The 17504-nt window shown below is 39.1% G+C and overlaps 1 protein-coding gene across 1 annotated transcript in view; it reads right to left on the bottom strand.

The window, feature by feature from the left end:
- Positions 1 to 460: 460 nt before the first annotated feature.
- The window catches only part of MYH8 (myosin heavy chain 8), a 35347-nt gene continuing 18303 nt past the window's right edge, over positions 461 to 17504 (bottom strand). Inside the window, exons 21-38 of the mRNA XM_053569614.1 lie at positions 12274 to 12516; positions 12007 to 12183; positions 11786 to 11931; positions 11605 to 11695; positions 11124 to 11513; positions 10072 to 10198; positions 8893 to 9011; positions 8562 to 8758; positions 6948 to 7131; positions 6698 to 6863; positions 6474 to 6598; positions 5181 to 5489; positions 4298 to 4501; positions 3189 to 3314; positions 2930 to 3100; positions 2640 to 2744; positions 1986 to 2081; positions 461 to 726 (exon numbers count right to left, since the gene is read on the bottom strand). Coding sequence (XP_053425589.1) covers positions 577 to 726; positions 1986 to 2081; positions 2640 to 2744; positions 2930 to 3100; positions 3189 to 3314; positions 4298 to 4501; positions 5181 to 5489; positions 6474 to 6598; positions 6698 to 6863; positions 6948 to 7131; positions 8562 to 8758; positions 8893 to 9011; positions 10072 to 10198; positions 11124 to 11513; positions 11605 to 11695; positions 11786 to 11931; positions 12007 to 12183; positions 12274 to 12516 — 3126 coding nt within the window. The 3' untranslated portion in view covers positions 461 to 576. The remainder of the gene's footprint in view (positions 727 to 1985; positions 2082 to 2639; positions 2745 to 2929; positions 3101 to 3188; positions 3315 to 4297; positions 4502 to 5180; positions 5490 to 6473; positions 6599 to 6697; positions 6864 to 6947; positions 7132 to 8561; positions 8759 to 8892; positions 9012 to 10071; positions 10199 to 11123; positions 11514 to 11604; positions 11696 to 11785; positions 11932 to 12006; positions 12184 to 12273; positions 12517 to 17504) is intronic.

Genomic DNA, 17504 nt, shown 5'->3' with positions numbered 1-17504 from the left:
GACTACTCTTTATAAAATACTAAAGTAACTGCCTCCCGCCTACTTTATTTCCCAGTAGCACTTATCATCTGACACATTACGTATTTAGTGCCTTTTTCTCCTTGTGGAATATAAACTCCCAGAGAGCAGGAACTGTGTTTCCTTGGATGCTATGTCCACAGGAAGTAGAACAGTGTCTGGAACATAGTAGATGCTCTGTATCTATTTGTGGAGTAAACGAATGGGTTTATCTGGAGGGACTTCAGAAAGTGTTTTCCTTAGTAATTTGTAACAATCCAGAGAGAGTTGATAAAGCCTCCAAAAGACATTTGTGTGTGTGGGTGGAGGGGAGGGAGAGAAAGATGCAGGTGAAAGCACAAAATACTGACTGCTTTGCAATTAATATTAAAAATTAATAACTAGTTGAGAACTGTGAGAGTAAATAATTTTGCAAACAAAAAGTGAAAATCTGGCTTAATTTTAAATTTTATAGTTTTTATTCTCCATTAAGAGGAAAATAAACATCACAAAGCAAATGACTAAAAATAGCACATTATGGCATTTCTTCAGCCACTTGGCAGCCTCAGGCAGGTATGTTTACTCTGCACTGAGTTTTGTATGAACTTCCCGGCTCTTCACTCGCAATTTGTTGACCTGAGACTCCGCAATGTCAGCCCGTTCCTCTGCCTCTTCAAGCTCATGTTGGAGCTTGCGGAGTTTAGATAGATTAGTGTTGGATTGTTCCTCCTGAGAACAGAGGTAAAATTGTGAGAATTAGACTTTGTGGTTCTCATTTGCACCTGTCACCAGGCAGGATCATTTCCTCACATCAAATATTTTCTTCTTAGGTCTGTTTGCCATATCTGACTTCAAATTTAGACAGGATTTGTAACTTCAAATATATATTTTACTTTAAAGAATGAAAGGAGAAATAGTTCTGAAGTGGAGGAGACAACCTTGTGTATGTCCTGAGTAGAAAGCAGGAAGAGACCCATGCACTCTTACAGAGTTCAGTAAGTAAATGTGACCACTGTAAGGTCACATTTTTTTTTTTTTTTTGTAGAGACAGAGTCTCACTGTACAGCCCTCAGGTAGAGTGCCGTGGCGTCACACGGCTCACAGCAACCTCTAATTCTTGGGCTTACCTGATTCTCTTGCCTCAGCCTCCCGAGCAGCTGGGACTACAGGTGCCCGCCACAACGCCCGGCTATTTTTCTGTTGCAGTTTGGCCGGGGCTGGGTCCGAACCCGCCACCCTCGGCATATGGGGCCGGCGCCCTACTCACTGAGCCACAGGCGCCGCCCTGTAAGGTCATATTTTAACTTTGCCGAAATCCCTCTTAAAATTTTTTTTGTTGGCCAGCCATATATTTTGAGTCTAGTGTATAGAGAAAGGGAAAGTGGGGGAAGAAGGAAGAAAGTCTTCCTCTGTTGGTTTAGCTTATTACCATTTATGTCTTTCTCTTTCCTTTTTCCTTTCCTTCTTTCCTGCTTACATCCTACCTATTACATATGTCTGAAAGAATGGAAGAACAAGCAGAAAAAAAGTGTCTCTGGAGAATCTTCTAGCATGTTCTTATATGTGTAGTAGCTACAGCAAATGTGGGGAGAAGAATCCTTGCTGTGACACTGGTACTGAGTGAATGAGTCAGTTGGGGTAAAAGATTGATGTTCGGCTTATGAGAACATTTGATTTTGAGTATGTCCCGAGGGGGAGGAATATTTATCATGGTGTGAGAGTTTCTACTGTGTATTCGTTGCAGCTATCACAAAAGGTGGGTTAGTAGAAACTTTTCCCAACCCTTACAAATTGCTTAATGATAAAATTATCTTCTCTTGGAGTCTTACTCTGTAATTAGGATTTGGAACATAAATTCATATTTATAAAATCATTCCTCTTAAAATATGAGTAGTAGATTTTTACTGTGTCTTCTTTCTTAACAAGTTCTTTTAACACTTTCTCCAAAAGAAGTTTGCTTCTTTCCTCAAGGGCTTAACGATACTTACAGCCTCTTCAGCTTGTCTCTTATATGATTTCACCTTTGCCTGTAATTTATCTACCAAGTCCTGCAGCCGGAGAACATTCTTCCGGTCTTCCTCAGTCTGAAAGTTTGAAAAAACAATTTGCATTCAACCCAGAAAAATAAGCCTACTGTGGGTGTTAAAATAAATCATTTGGTAATGATGGCAGATTGACCTGGGGTGAATTTGATCAACACCAAGGCTTTCTTTATAGCATTATCAACAGCATTCTTGTTAAATGTTTATAATGTGAAAAATGCTGTATTAGGGAATTACATACATTTCTAATTCTTACCTCCCTATCTTGAAAGTAGATGCTAGTATCCCTATCTTATAGGTGAAGAAACTAAGGTGTAGAGTATTAAGTAACTAACTCAAGTTTAAAAAGCAGGAGAGGCTAAACTAAGACTGACACCTAGTTTATCTGGTTTTAAAAGCCATGTTCTTTCCTCATGCTGTTTTCTGCAGCCTCCCTAACCTTCCTGGCTCAGTACAGGTTTTTGATAGGTCTGTGTCTTTTACCCTTTATATGCACTGAGTTAATGTGCGTTTGTTTTGGGGTGGCACGTAAATAGTCATCAGGTTTTGAGTTTCCCTTTGGGGAAGATACTAGATATTCTAGAAAGCTATTCCCTTTACCTGGTAAGTGAGTTCCTTTACTCTTCTCTCGTGTTTCCGTAAACCTTTAACAGCCTCAGCATTACGTTTCTGTTCATTTTCAACCTCTCCTTCAAGCTCACGTACCTGCGACCAAGAAAAATATTTATACAGTCAGTTTTGGGGGATATGAATTAGCTTCAGAACTACTGAAGGTATGGGGTACGTGTCCCCAGCCTCAGGGTGTGAGTGGGAATTATATGTCGGAAGAGAGAAGGGAAGAAGGAGTGCTGCTTTTCCCTTCCCAGATTCAGAAAGATTGAGGCACCCACCCTGGCCTCCAGTTTCTGGATCTGCTTCTTCCCGCCCTTCAGCGCCAGCTGCTCGGCCTCGTCCAGACGGTGCTGCAGGTCCTTCACCGTCTGCTCCAGGTTCTTCTTCATCCGCTCCAGGTGGGCGCTGGTGTCCTGCTCCTTCTTCAGCTCCTCAGCCATCATGGCGGCCTGTACAGCAAATAAATCAAGAAAATAATGGACCCTGATGGTAGAAAGAAACAAGTGTGTCAGAAAGGCAAATGCTTGTCTTGCTCACGTCAGTGATGGCCTTCTTGGCCTTCTCTTCTGCATTGCGTGATTCTTGGATTACTTCTTCTACTTCACTCTGGAGTTGTGAAACATCATTTTCTAGTTTCTTCTTGGTATTGATGAGGCTGGTATTCTGTTAAAAATAGTGGAAATTTACAAGATTTCAGTTATCCCTTTTGGAAGTTTATAAATGCCTTTCTTGTGGGCTCTTGACCTGCTGGCAATAATTAACTAAACTTTAAAAGTTTGTTCAGTGCAAAATATTAATCATTTGCAAGGCAGGACCCTCTTCCCCAGTGTCCATTTGATTTGTGCATAAGGACTTCTGAGTTTTAAGAATGTCTGTATTAGACATTAATTAATTGCTTTCTCCATTATATTTCAACCAGACATCACTAGTCATTCTATCCTTAAAAGGTTGGAGACGTTACAAAAGAATAGATTAATTTTTGTACTTGGCACTGACAGTTTCTCAGTTAGAAAAAATGTATTTATTCTCTGTGAAATTTCCTGATTTGTTCCCTGGGAGATTATGGAGTTTATTTATGAACATATTCTTAAAATTTCAACTCAGTGGTTCTCAAAGGGAAGTAACAATATCTCAGCAGGTATTTTAAAATGTTTGGGTACATTTTTATGTCAAAATAACTCCTGGGGAGGGGTGCGCTACTGTATTTACTGGGCAAATGTGGACTGCTGAATGTCCTGCAAGGCACATGCACAGTACACACAACAATGTGAAATGGTGAAGTGCCCCAATGAGAAATACCACGTGGGACATTTCCAGATTTTGGAGCCAGCAGGCATCTTTACTCAAGTTCATTCCACTTCATGGTTTCCAAAATAATCTAAAAAGCCAAACTTTATTTTTGAATAAAAAAGTAGTATCTCTTTTTGGGAGTAGAAACCCCCCAAAAGACATATAGGAACACATACCAAAAACATCACCCATAATTTCATCACTCTAAGATGACTGCAATGAATATTTTAGAATACATACCCCATGCTTATTTAAACACACATACAGGTGTGTATTTATAAAAATGGGGTAGTTTTGTATTATAATTCTGATTTATCACTTGCCAGTGCTGGCTTTGTTTGGTGTGAAGGTCTTACCTGGGTGTGCAGGAGCTGGACGCGCTCACTGGCATCCAGGAGCTCCTGTTCCGCCATCTTCCTGCTCCTCTCCGTCTGCTCCAGAGTGGCCCGCAGCTCCTCAATCTCGGCCTGCAGCAGGTTGGCTCTGCGCTCTACCATGGCCAGCTGCTCCTTCAGGTCCTCCTGGCCCCGGAGAGCATCATCCAGGTGGAGCTGAGTGTCCTATTAAGTTCAAAAAACAAAAAAGAACCTGTATGTTCTGAAGAAAATGTGAATATCCCGGGAGATGAACTAGAAGAATGTATTTCTGCCAGAAATAGGGGATGATGTGCCTGACATTTGAATTTACTTGAGGATGGTGATGTTATTTGCTTAGGGTGAGAGAGTTGTGAGGAGACAGATTCTTGTTCTCTTTCTGCCATTAACTGATTATTGTTTCATGTGTGAGTCACTAATGTCTGTCATTTATAGGCATTTTTCATATGCTCTATCCAGTACCTGACATCTGTTATTTCATTTGATCCTCACAGTAACCCTGTGAGACCAGTAGTTTCATTTTTATTTTGAAGAAGAAACAGAGTTCTGAGAGGTTAAAAGACTTACCTAACATCAGGTGGCTAGTAAGTGACAAAACTAGGACTCAACCTCAAGCTTGTTTGGTGGCCAAGTCGGTGTACTTTCTCTCGTATCCTACTTTACTTAATCTCTGGGCTTCTGTTTGTTTTTCTATATAAAATTTTCTTAAAAATACGTTTTATATATATTTAGTTTAACTACCTCTGTGCTATCAGCTGTATGAAATTTGTTAAGTGAAAAAAAAAGGATGGTTTAACAAGGTATTTGGGGAGTGGAAGACTGGTAGCTCCGACTCCTCTGAGAGGGAAATGTGGGCCCCCTTTACCTTCAGGACTCCTTGGGTGTTCCTGTAGTTCCTCAGGGCCTCGGCAGCCATGCGGTTGGCGTGGTTCAGCTGGATTTCCATTTCATTGAGGTCTCCCTCCATCTTCTTCTTGAGCCTGATGGCATCGTTCCTGCTCCTGATCTCAGCATCCAGGGTGCTCTGCATCGACTCCACCACTCTGACGTGGTTTCTTTTCAGCTGGTCAATCTCCTCATCCTTTTCAGCCGTTTTCCTGTCGATTTCTGACTTGACTTGGTTCAGCTCAAGCTGGATTCGCAGGATCTTTCCCTCCTCATGTTCAAGAGATGCCTTAACAAAAGGTGATCAATTAATAATGGAAAAGAACTTGAATGTTTGGAGTATATTTCCTGGTGGGACAAACTCTTATTAGTATAATCCAGTAGTTCCAGGAATTCAATAGGTAAATCATTCTTTTGTCATTCAGTCACAGGTTATATAGGGCAGCTCTCTTAGAGGTGCTATAGAGGTGCTTTGTTTAATACAAAAACCATTATTAAAAATATTAATAATTTATTGAATATTTTGTTTAATGAATAATTTATTAAATATATTAGATATTAAATAAAACAATAATTTATTAAATAATTATTAATAATACATATAGAAAACATGAACTCTCATTATGTTTTATAAATTAAAATGTTCATGTGTGATTCACTAATTCATCATCTAGAAACTATCAGTTTTAAAATATGCTTATATTTTTTCTGATTAATAATATATGTTTATTATAGAATGTGGGGTAGTCCATAAACACAGAGAAAAAACTACCCATTGTGGCTGCACTCAGATATAGCCATTTTAATGTAGTGTATTTTTTATGATTTTTCCTACTTTTGTATATTTTTACATAATCAAAATTATATATGTAAATTTGTATCTTAAAAAATTACTGTCTACTATACACATTTCCCCATAATAATCATATTTACTGTCCATAGAAAATTCCATAATATGGATGTTCTGATAATTTCAAAATAATTTGCTTATTTTTGTTCTTAGATTGGACATTTTTATCTTAAAGCTTTGGCTTCATTTAAGATTATTTTCTTGAGAAAACTTCTTAGAAATAGAATTGATGGGTCAGTGTATTTACATACTTAAGGCTTTAGATAACTACTGCCAAATTGCCTTTCATAAAGGTCCTACATATTTAAATTGTCCCCAGCTCCACAATAATGTATTCATGTCACAGCACTGTTGCCCACTTTGAGTGTTTTCACTGATTTTTGTCTTTGATTCCTCCCCCAGCATAATCTGCGTAAAACATACCTCTGCTTCCTCTAAGGCAGCCTGAATTTCACATTTCTCTTGTTCCACTTGCTTCTTTACTTTCTCCAACTCATGGATTTGCTTTCCTCCCTCTGCAACCTGCTCTGTGAAGTCAGAAATCTCCTCTGTGGAGGGAAAAGACAAGGGAGAAATGGCCAGAAAGATGGCAATGTGAAAGGGTCCTTCTGGGGCTGTGTGCGGTAGGTAAGGTTTTGAGGACTCACGCTGCAAGTTCTTATTTTCTCTTTTTAGCGTTTCAAGTTGATCCAGGGCTTCCTCATAGGCATTTTTCACCTTGAACAGCTCAGTGCTAAGAGAACGGGACTCCTTCTGGGAGGCCTCCAGTTCAGCTTGAGTTTCCTCATACTTCTGTCTCCATTCTGATAGGACCTGAAAAGCAATACTTCATCAGCTGATGCAAGGAGAAAGGAAAACCAAATAAAGCATTCATAAAGATGAAGCAGGCTGGGCCACCTTGTCAAAGTTCCTTTGCTTCTTATCCAGAGCTGCACAGGCCGCATTAGATCTTTCCACATCAAGCATGAGATCTTCGACTTCATTCTGGAGTCGCTGCTTCGTTTTTTCAAGGGAAGCACATTTGGCGTTCACGGCTTCTACGTGTTCCTCAGCTTCCTGCAGATGCTGGGCCAGCTTCTTTCTGAGAAGTTAGGCAGTTAAGGATAGTGGCCAAGATAAGAAGCAAAGTAATAATTTCCTAGGTCCCTTTTCACAGTCCTATTTCTATATTGGCAAGAACACATGGTTTTCAAAATTGTGGCAGTCAGCACTTCTTTTTATATTGATAAACTGTATGAAAAGTTCCAAAGTGGTGAACAGCTGGATTCAAGTCCTTGGTATGTTTTTGAATTCTTAGAGGCTCCCATTGGTGCTGCCATTGTATGGGCCTTACTAGATACGGAATGCTGGATTTTTCAAGACTTTTGCTTGAGTATGGTTGTGGAAAATGATTAGCCAGGACAACTTATTGATTGATTTATATATCCCTTCTCATTTCCTTTTTGTTTTAGAGACAGTCTTACTCTGTCACCCAGGCTGGAGTGCAGGGGTGGTGTCACAGAACCCCTGAACTCCAGTGAATCTCCTGCCTTATTAGCTTCCCGAGTAGCTGAGACTGACTATGGGAATGTGACACACTCAGCTAATTAAAAATATTTTTTTAATTTACATTTTTTGTGGAGATGACATTCTTGCTATGTTGTCCAGGATGGTCTTGAACTCCTGGCCTTAAAAATGATCCTTTTACCTTGGCCTCCCAAAGTGCTGGGAAATATAGGTGTGAATCACCACTCCTGAGCTACTTTTCATTTCAAAAAAGATTTGAGGCTAACTAGACATTTTAATCAGCAAAAATATACTGAGAATGGTTAACTTTTTAAGACTTTCCATTTTATGTTATGTGCTTTTACCCTCTGAAAATAGCGAGTTTCTTCTAATCATATACATTTGGACAGTCTCACCAGAGAAATAAATTGAGAGGTAAATCAGGACAATTCATGTAGTTTAAGCAGAGGCAGATTTTGTTTTTCTAAATTGTCTATAGTCTTGCTTCATTTGCAATTGTATGCCAGGTATACATCTTTAAGGTAGAGAAAAGCCTTTAGCTCTGATGCTCCAAAAGTCTCCTTTGGTCTATACAAAAACTAAGGCTTTACTCTATTTAGACCAACACTAGACATTATATATGGGTTGGTGTCCTCCAACATGACTTTTAAGATGTCTGTCTGTTCAGTAATTAAGAAGGTGGGCTCTGGAATCAGAAAGTCTGGTTCCAGTCCCAGGCTGTACCATTTATTAAGCATCTGCCCTTATGCAGATGCTTAGTTGGTTAACATCTCACATCCTCAGTTTTCTCATCTGTAAAATGGGGGTAAGAATAATGGTAACAATATAATATGAAAGCAAAATTAACTGATGTATATATAGTACTTGACACATAGTATGAACTTATTAAATGTTGGCTTTTGCTATTTGTAATATTATCATTATCATTAATATCATAACAGCTGTTGCTGAGTTGGCTAGCTAAAAGACCATGTCTTTTCCTCCTCCAGATTTCACAAAACATACTTGGCCTCCTCCAGCTCCTCTGTGCGCTGGATGGCATCCGTCTCATATTTAGTCCTCCACTGGGCAACCTCGCTATTGGCCTTGGACATTGCCCTCTGCAGCTCAGCCTTGGCTTCCTGCTCCTCCTCATACTGTTCCCGCAGCAAGTCACAGTCATGGCGGGAGGACTGCAGGGCATGTGCCAGGGCGTTCTTGGCCTGTAGCAGCAGTTCAGAGACTTAAATTAATGTTTTCAGTGATATTTAATTTATACACCCAACTGGACATGCTTAGATTTGATTAATCAAGAATATCTTTGGGGGAAAAAAAGAAGATCTTTGGTTAAACTCACTTTAGTTTCTTCTTCTAGCTGATGTTTCAGCTCCTCAATCTGCTGAGTAAATGCCTGTTTGCCCCTTGAAAGCTGAGAGACTAAAGCATCTTTCTCATCTAATTGTCGCGAATATTCACCTAAGAAGTAAAGGCATTTTTTAAGGGCCTAAAAGTAAGCCTGAGGCTTTTATATATCTTGTGTGTATGTGTGTGGGTGTATACGTACACACACATACAGATTGAGTATCCTTTATTGAAATACTTGGGACCAGAAATGTTCCAGATTTCAGATTTTTTCGGATTTTGGAATATTTACATTATACTTACTGGTTCAGCATCTCTAATCTGAAAATCTGAACTCTGAACAATGAGCATTGCTTTTGGGTATCATGTTGGTGCTTCAGGTTTTAGAGTATTTCATACTTTAGATTGGGGTACTCAGTGTGTGTGTGTGTGTGTGTGTGTGTGTGTGTGTGTGTAAAGACATACTTTATCTGTTTGTGGTTAGAACTGAAAATTTAAAAACAGTTGTCCCCAATTGCCAAGACATGGAAGCAACCCAAGTGCTTATCAACACATGAATGAATTAATAATAAACTGTGGTGTATGTTTACCATGGAATACTATTCAGCCATAAAAATATGGAAACTTTACATCTTTTGTATTTACCTGGATGGAGCTGAAACACATTCTGCTAGGAAAGTATTACAAGAATGGAAATGCAAGTATATAATGTATTCAATACTAATATGAAATCAATAGAAAAACAACTACATGGCCACACGAGAGAATGACACAAGTATATTCAAGTGGCGTGGGGGGGAGGGGAAGGGGAGGAGAGAAAGGGATTGACAAGCTGTCACCTAATGGGCACAACGTAGGGATATACAGCACATCCCCTGGGTGGAGGGCTCAACTACAACTTGAGCTTTACCTTGGGAACACAATATGGCATGATCATTTGTATAAACATATTAATCCAAATAAAACAAAAATTAAAAAAAAATCAGTTGCCATAGGAGCGTAACAAGTAAACTTCTCTGCTCAGTCTTCTTTTCTTTTTTTCCTTTTTGACCTTCTCAGCAAATTCTGATTGTTTATTCCTCATCAAAAAATGGAAGTTTTGCTGTTTATTAGGACCCCGGGCATCCTTTTTTATCTAATCCATGGTTTGGAGACCCAGAGAAGGTGTCTTTACCTGCTTCAGTCTGCAGGCGTGCTCTCTGCGCTGTCAGCTCGTTTATCTGCCGCTGTTGCTCATCTTCCCTGGTCTTAAGTTCACTCACTTGATCTTCTAGAGTGCGGCACATCTTTTCAAGGTTTCCCTAAAGGCAGTGAGAGATTAGACATTGAATATAGTAAAAGAAGGTTAAAACTTGATTCTTAATATATTTTTAGAGTGAATAAATTTATGTCAAGTGTGAGTAGAAAATTTTGACATCAACTCTTTGGAACATGCCAGAACTCAAGCATAGTGAGTGTATAATGTCCCCAAACTGGTCATTGTTGGAGACTATTCATTTATCCCAAGGATGTTGACAAGTGCTTAAAGTAGATTTTGAAATTCTAATGGGTCATAATCAACATTTAAAAAAATTAAGTAGTGGCTCAGTGCCTGTAGCTCAGTGGCCAGGACTCCAGCCACATTCTCCAGAGCTGGCTGGTTCAAACCCAACTCGGGCCTGCCAAACAACAATGACAACTACCACCAAAAAATAGCTGGGCATTGTGGCGGGCACCTGTAGTCCCAGCTACTTGGGAGGATGAGGCAAGAGAATTGCTTAAGCCCAAGAGTTGGAGGTTGCTGTGAGCTGTGAAACTCTGTCTCAAAAAAAAAAAAATTAAGTAGAAAAAAATTAATTAGGATAGAAGCTGGGCACAGTGGCTCAGGTCTATAATCCTACCAGTATTGGAGGCTTAGGTGGGAGGATCCCTTGAGCTCAGGGGTTCAAGAAGAGCCTGAGCAAGAGTGAGACCCTGTCTCTACTAAAACTAGAAAAATTAGCCAGGTGTGTGTCAGTCCCAGCTACTTGGGAGGCTGAGACAGGAGGATCGCTTGAGCCCAGGAATTTGAGGTTGCAGTGAGATATGGTTACACCACTCTACTCTAGTACACTGTACTGTACTCTAAAAAATAGTTTAGAAAATATTTGAGTAGTGCCATAAAATGCCTGCAAACAGTATTTAATGACAGGGAACAACGGGTGTTCTTTTCAGTTATTACCTTCATTTAACGATAGTATTGTGTACCTTGGCTTTGGAGACCGTCTCTACATTACTAGCAAGGTCATCGATCTCCATCTTCAGCTCGCTCTTCTCCTTCTCCAGCTTCTGTTTGACCCGCTGCAGGTTGTCGATCTGCTCCCCGAGCTCAGCCACACTGTCTGCATGCTTCTTCCTCAGGGTGGCCGCCGTGGCTTCATGCTGCAGGGTGGCCTCCTCCAGGTCCCTGCGCATTTTCTGGAACTCGGCCTCTCGCTTCTTGTTCATCTCGATCTGGGCTGAAGTGGCCCCGCCAGCTTCTTCCAGCCGCTCGCTGATCTCCTCCAGTTCCCGGGAGAGGTCAGAGCACTGCTTCTCTGCCTTGGCCCGTGAGGCCCGCTCTGCCTCGATTTCCTCCTCCAGCTCCTCAATGCGGGCCTGGGAGTGAAAGAGGCATTATTAGCATAAAGTCATCACTGCTTTAGGGGTTTTTTTGGTGTGCAGAGAAAAGAGAGGTGAGATAAGTCACCTGCAACTCTTTAATCTTCTTTTGCAATTGAGTTTCTACTGCTTGCTCATCTTCAATTTTGCTTAACAAATTGCTAATTTCAAATTCTTTCCTTTAGACAGAAGAATAAGATACATTAATACTCATATGAATTAAAAGATGGTATCATGTAGATTTTTTTTTTTTTCTAAAATGTTCCTACTTTTTAAGCTTTTCATCAAGTTGCTGTTTGTCGTTTTCCATATCCATTGTGGATTCTTGAGCCAATTTAAGGTCACCCTCCAGTTTTCTCTTTGCTCTTTCCAGGTCCATTCGAAGTTTTTTTTCTTGCTCCAGAGATCCTTCAAGCTAATGAGAAAGTAAATATGTTGAAAATTAAAAGTATTTAGCAGTCTTTCAAAAGGATATTAAAATTTTGCTTACATCATCCACTTGCTGCTCTAGCTTGGTTTTAGCCTTGGTCAGGGTGTTGACTTTGTCTTCTTCTGCCTGCAGATCATCCAGGGTCTGCTGGTGGGCCTCTTGGAGGGCCTTCTTCTCCTTGGTCAGCTTTGCAATGGTTTCATCCAGGCCTGCCATCTCCTCTGTGAGGTTTTTCACCTATAGAGGGTAAGGAAGGAGCTTAGTTGCTATCCAGCAGTTTAGTTGCGTGGCAGACCTCTGTCTAGTAGTGCAGAATATGATTCATACCTTGTTCTCTGTGGCATGCTTCTCCTTCTCAACCTTGGCCAGTGTCAGCTCAAGGTCATCAATGTCTTTCTTGAGTTCTGAACATTCATCCTCCAGTTTTCTCTTCTTGGCCGTCAGCTCAGCGTTGAACTCTTCCTCCTCCTCAGCTCTCTCACTCACCTCCTTGATTTTGGCCTCAAGCTGGATTTTGTTTTTAATCAGTTGCTCATACCGTTCCTCTGCATCAGCCAAGCTATCTGCTTCCTGTGAAGAGATGTATTCAGATATTTAGAATTTGTTTCTCGTTTTGAAACTAGTTTGTGCACAAAAATAATAGTGTTCTGAATTTTGTTAAATTTTTCGTATGAATATAGGTTCGACTAAATTCAACACTGTTATTACATGAGCTGGAGAAATGTGGCTAATTAGAAGTGAGACTATCACTTTAGAAACAAACTAGTTTGCAAAATGATTGGGTTGGAGCCATTTAACTGTTTGAAAAATAATGTGTAGAAGTGTGGAAAGACTTCTAGACAGGGCAAAGGGAAGCCTGGGTTCTTGCCCCAATATTGCTCCAAATGTGTGACCTTGGGCAAATTGCTGTATTCCTCTTATTCTCAATTATTTTTCATTTGTAAATAAGGAATAAAATTCAGATCATTGTCTACCCTCTTCAAACAACTAATGGCTAGATTGAATTTAAAAAAGAAATAGAAGAAAAAGAAATACATTTCCATGCAGCATTTTTGTATACTAGAAATTTCCTGATGCCCATAATAGTGGTGTAATTGTACACAAAGTTACATTTTTATTTAAAGAATTAACCATTAGTCTCAAAATGAATTTTATTCTTTGAAACTTTTACCCCAATTTTTTATTTTTGTTTTTTTTTTTTTTTTTTTAATTTTTTTATTAAATCATAAGTGTATACAATGATATGATTATGGGGCATCATACACTCACTTCATAAACCATTTGACACATTTTTATCCCAGTGGTTAACATAGCCTTTCCGGCGTTATCTCAGTTACTGTGCCAAAACATTTATATTCTACATTTACCAAGTTTCGCAAATACCCCTGTAATATGCACCACAGGTGTGATCCCACCGATTCCTCTCCCTCTACCCACCCCCCCCTTCCCACTTCCCCCTATTGTTAAGTTGTAGCTGGGTTATAGCTTTCATGTGAGAGTCCCAAATTAGTTTCATAGTAGGGCTGTGTACATTGGATATTTTTTCTTCCATTCTTGGGATACTTTACTAAGAAGAATATGTTCCAGCTCCATCCATGTAAACATGAAAGAGGTAAAGTCTCCATCTTTCTTTAAGGCTGCATAGTATTCCATGGTATACATATACCACAATTTATTAATCCATTCGTGGATCGATGGGCACTTCGGCTTTTTCCATGACTTAGCAATTATGAATTGGGCTGCAATAAACATTCTGGTACAAATATCTTTGTTATGTTGTGATTTTTGGTCTTCTGGGTATATGCCCAGCAGAGGAATTACAGGATTGAATGGCAGATCTATTTTTAGATCTCTGAGTGTTCTCCATATATCCCTCCAAAAGGAATGTATTAATTTGCATTCCCACCAGCAGTGCAGAAGTGTTCCCTTTTCTCCGCATCCACGCCAACATCTCTGGTCTTGAGATTTTGTGATATAGGCTAGTCTCATTGGAGTTAGATGATATCTCAAAGTAGTTTTGATTTGCATTTCTCTGATGATTAAAGATGATGAGCATTTTTTCATATGTCTGAAGGCCGTGCGCCTGTCTTCTTCAGAGAAGTTTCTCTTCAAATCCCTTGCCCAGCCTGCGATGGGATCCCTTGTTTTTTTCTTGCTGATGCGTTTGAGTTCTCTGTGGATTCTGGTTATTAAACCTTTGTCAGAGTTATACCCTGCAAATATCTTCTCCCATTCTGAGGGCTGTCTGCTTGCTCTGCTTACTGTGTTCTTAGCTGTGCAGAAGCTTTTTAGTTTGATCAAGTCCCAGTAGTGTATTTTTGAAGCTGCTTCAATTGCCCGGGGGGTTCTCCTCATGAAATACTCACCCAGACCAATTTCTTCAAGGGTTTTCCCTGCATTCTCCTCTAGTATTTTTATAGTTTCATGTCTTAAGTTTAAATCTTTAATCCAATGAGAGTCTATCTTAGTTAATGGTGAAAGGTGTGGGTCTAATTTCAGTCTTCTGCAGGTTGCCAGCCAGTTCACCCAGCACCATTTGTTAAATAGGGAATCTTTTCCCCACTGAATGTTTTTAATTGGCTTGTCAAAAATCAAATAGCGGTAAGTAGCTGGATTCATCTCTTGGTTCTCTATTCTATTCCAGATATCTACTTCTCTGTTTTTGTGCCAATACCATGCTGTTTTGATCACTATCGATTTGTAGTAAAGTCTGAGGTCTGGTAGTGTGATTCCTCCTGTTTTGTTTTTATTTCTGAGTAATGTCTTGGCTATTCGAGGTTTTTTCTGATTCCATATAAAACGAAGTAATGTTTTTTCAAGATCTTTAAAATATGACAGTGGAGCTTTAATAGGGAGTGCGTTGAAAGTATATATTGCTTTGGGTAGTATGGACATTTTGATAATGTTGATTCTTCCTAGCCATGAGCATGGTATGTTTTTCCATTTGTTAACATTTTCAGCTATTTCTTTTCTTAGAGTTTCATAGTTCTCTTTATAGAGATCTTTCACGTCTTTTGTTAGGTAAATTCCCAAATATTTCATCTTCTTTGGCACTACTGTGAATGGGATAGAGTCCTTAACTGCTTTTTCAATTTGACTGTTGTTGGTGTATATAAAGGCTACCGATTTATGAATGTTGATTTTGTAACCTGAGACGCTGCTGTATTCCTTGATCACTTCTAGGAGTTTTGTAGTAGAGTCCCTAGTGTTTTCCAGATACACAATCATATCATCTGCGAAGAGCGAGAGTTTGATCTCTTCTGACCCTATATGGATACCCTTGATCGCCTTTTCTTCCCTAATTGCGGTGGCTAAAACTTCCATTACAATGTTGAAAAGCAATGGAGACAATGGGCAGCCTTGTCTGGTTCCTGATCTGAGTGGAAATGATTCCAATTTAACTCCATTCAATATGATATTGGCTGTGGGTTTGCTGTAGATAGCCTCTATCAGTTTAAGAAAAGTCCCTTCTAGACCAATTTTCTTGAGTGTTCTGATCATGAAGGGATGCTGGATATTATCAAAAGCTTTTTCTGCATCAATTGAGAGAATCATATGGTCTTTGTTTTTTAATTTGTTTATGTGCTGAATTACATTTATAGATTTACGTATATTGAACCAGCCTTGAGACCCTGGGATAAAACCAACTTGGTCATGATGTATAATTTGTTTGATGTGTTGCTGGATTCTGTTTGTTAGGATCTTGTTGAATATTTTTGCATCTATATTCATTAGTGATATTGGTCTATAATTTTCTTTTCTTGTTGGGTCTTTTCCTGGTTTGGGGATCAGGGTGATATTTGCTTCATAGAACGTGTTGGGTAGTCTTCCTTCTTTTTCTAGATTTTGGAACAGGTTGAGTAATATAGGTACTAACTCCTCTTTAAAGGTTTGGTAGAATTCTGACGTGAAACCATCTGGTCCCGGGCTTTTCTTTTTAGGGAGGTTTTGTATAGTTGATGCTATTTCTGAACTTGATATGGGTCTGTTCAACATTTCCACTTGATTCTGGTTAAGTCTTGGAAGGTGGCGTGCTTCCAAGTATCGGTCTATTTCCTTCAGATTTTCATATTTCTGAGAATAAAGTTTCTTGTAATATTCATTAAGGATTTTTTGGATTTCTGATGAGTCTGTGGTTATTTTGTCTTTGTTGTTTCTGATTGATGATATTAGAGATTTTACTCTTTTTTTCCTGATTAGGTTGGCCAGAGGTTTATCTATTTTATTGACCTTTTCAAAAAACCAGCTTTTTGATTTATTGATCTGTTGTATTATTCTTTTGTTTTCAATTTCATTTAATTCTGCTCTAATTTTGGTTATTTCTTTTCTTCTACTGGGTTTGGGGTTGGAATGTTCTTCCTTTTCCAGTTGCGTGAGATGTCCCATTAAGTTGTTAACTTCCTCTCTTTCCGTTCTCTTGAGGAAGGCTTGCAGTGCTATAAATTTCCCTCTTAGAACTGCCTTTGCGGTGTCCCAGAGGTTCTGATAGCTTGTGTCTTCATTGTCATTTTGTTCCAAAAAATTGGTGATTTCTTTCTTAATCTCATCTCTGACCCAGCTATCATTCAGCATAAGGTTATTTAACTTCCATGTTTTTGTATGGGTATGCAGATTCCTGTTGTTACTCAATTCAAGTTTTATTCCATGATGGTCCGAGAAGATGCACGGAATAATTTCTATTCCTTTAAATTTACTGAGGTTAGACTTGTGACCTAAAATGTGATCAATTTTGGAGTAAGTTCCGTGGGCTGATGAGAAGTATGTGTATTCAGTTTTGTTGGGATGAAATGTTCTGTAGATGTCTGCTAAATCTAAATATTGGATGGTTAGGTTTAAATCTAAGATTTCTTTGCTCAGCTTCTTTCTGGAGGATCGATCCAACTCTGCCAAGGGAGTGTTGAAATCTCCAACGATTATGGAGCTGGAGGAAATCAAGTTACTCATGTCTGTTAGAGTTTCTCTTATAAATTGAGGTGCATTCTGGTTGGGTGCATAGATATTAATAATTGAGATCTCGTCATATTGAGTATTACCCTTAACAAATATGAAGTGACCATTCTTGTCCTTCCTTACTTTTGATGGTTTAAAGCCTACTGTATCTGCAAATAAAATTGCAACACCTGCTTTTTTCTGATTACCATTTGCCTGAAATATGGATGACCATCCTTTCACCTTGAGTCTGTATTTGTCTTTTAAGTTGAGATGTGACTCTTGTATGCAACAAATATCTGGCTTAAGTTTTTGTATCCAGTCAGCTAACCTATGCCTCTTTAGAGGACAGTTTAAGCCATTCACATTGATGGAGAGTAAGGATAAGTCTGGTGGAATTTTGGGTATCGAGTTTTTCAAAGGTCCAATGGACATTTTTAATCCTTTCGCCAGTGTGGAAGTTGGAGTTTGATCCGAAGTTTCTGAGTGAGTTTACTTTTGTGGTATAGGATTGGGTTGGTCATTGTGGAGGATAGGTCTGAGAACATCCTGAAGAGCTGGTTTACTTATGGCAAATTTTTTCAACATATGAATGTCATTGAAGTATTTAATTTCTCCATCATAGATGA

This window comes from Nycticebus coucang, chromosome 18, assembly GCF_027406575.1.
Source record: "Nycticebus coucang isolate mNycCou1 chromosome 18, mNycCou1.pri, whole genome shotgun sequence".
NCBI lineage: Eukaryota > Metazoa > Chordata > Mammalia > Primates > Lorisidae > Nycticebus > Nycticebus coucang.
Note: the sequence above shows the minus strand (reverse complement) of the source record. Positions and strands in the feature narration are given on the sequence as shown.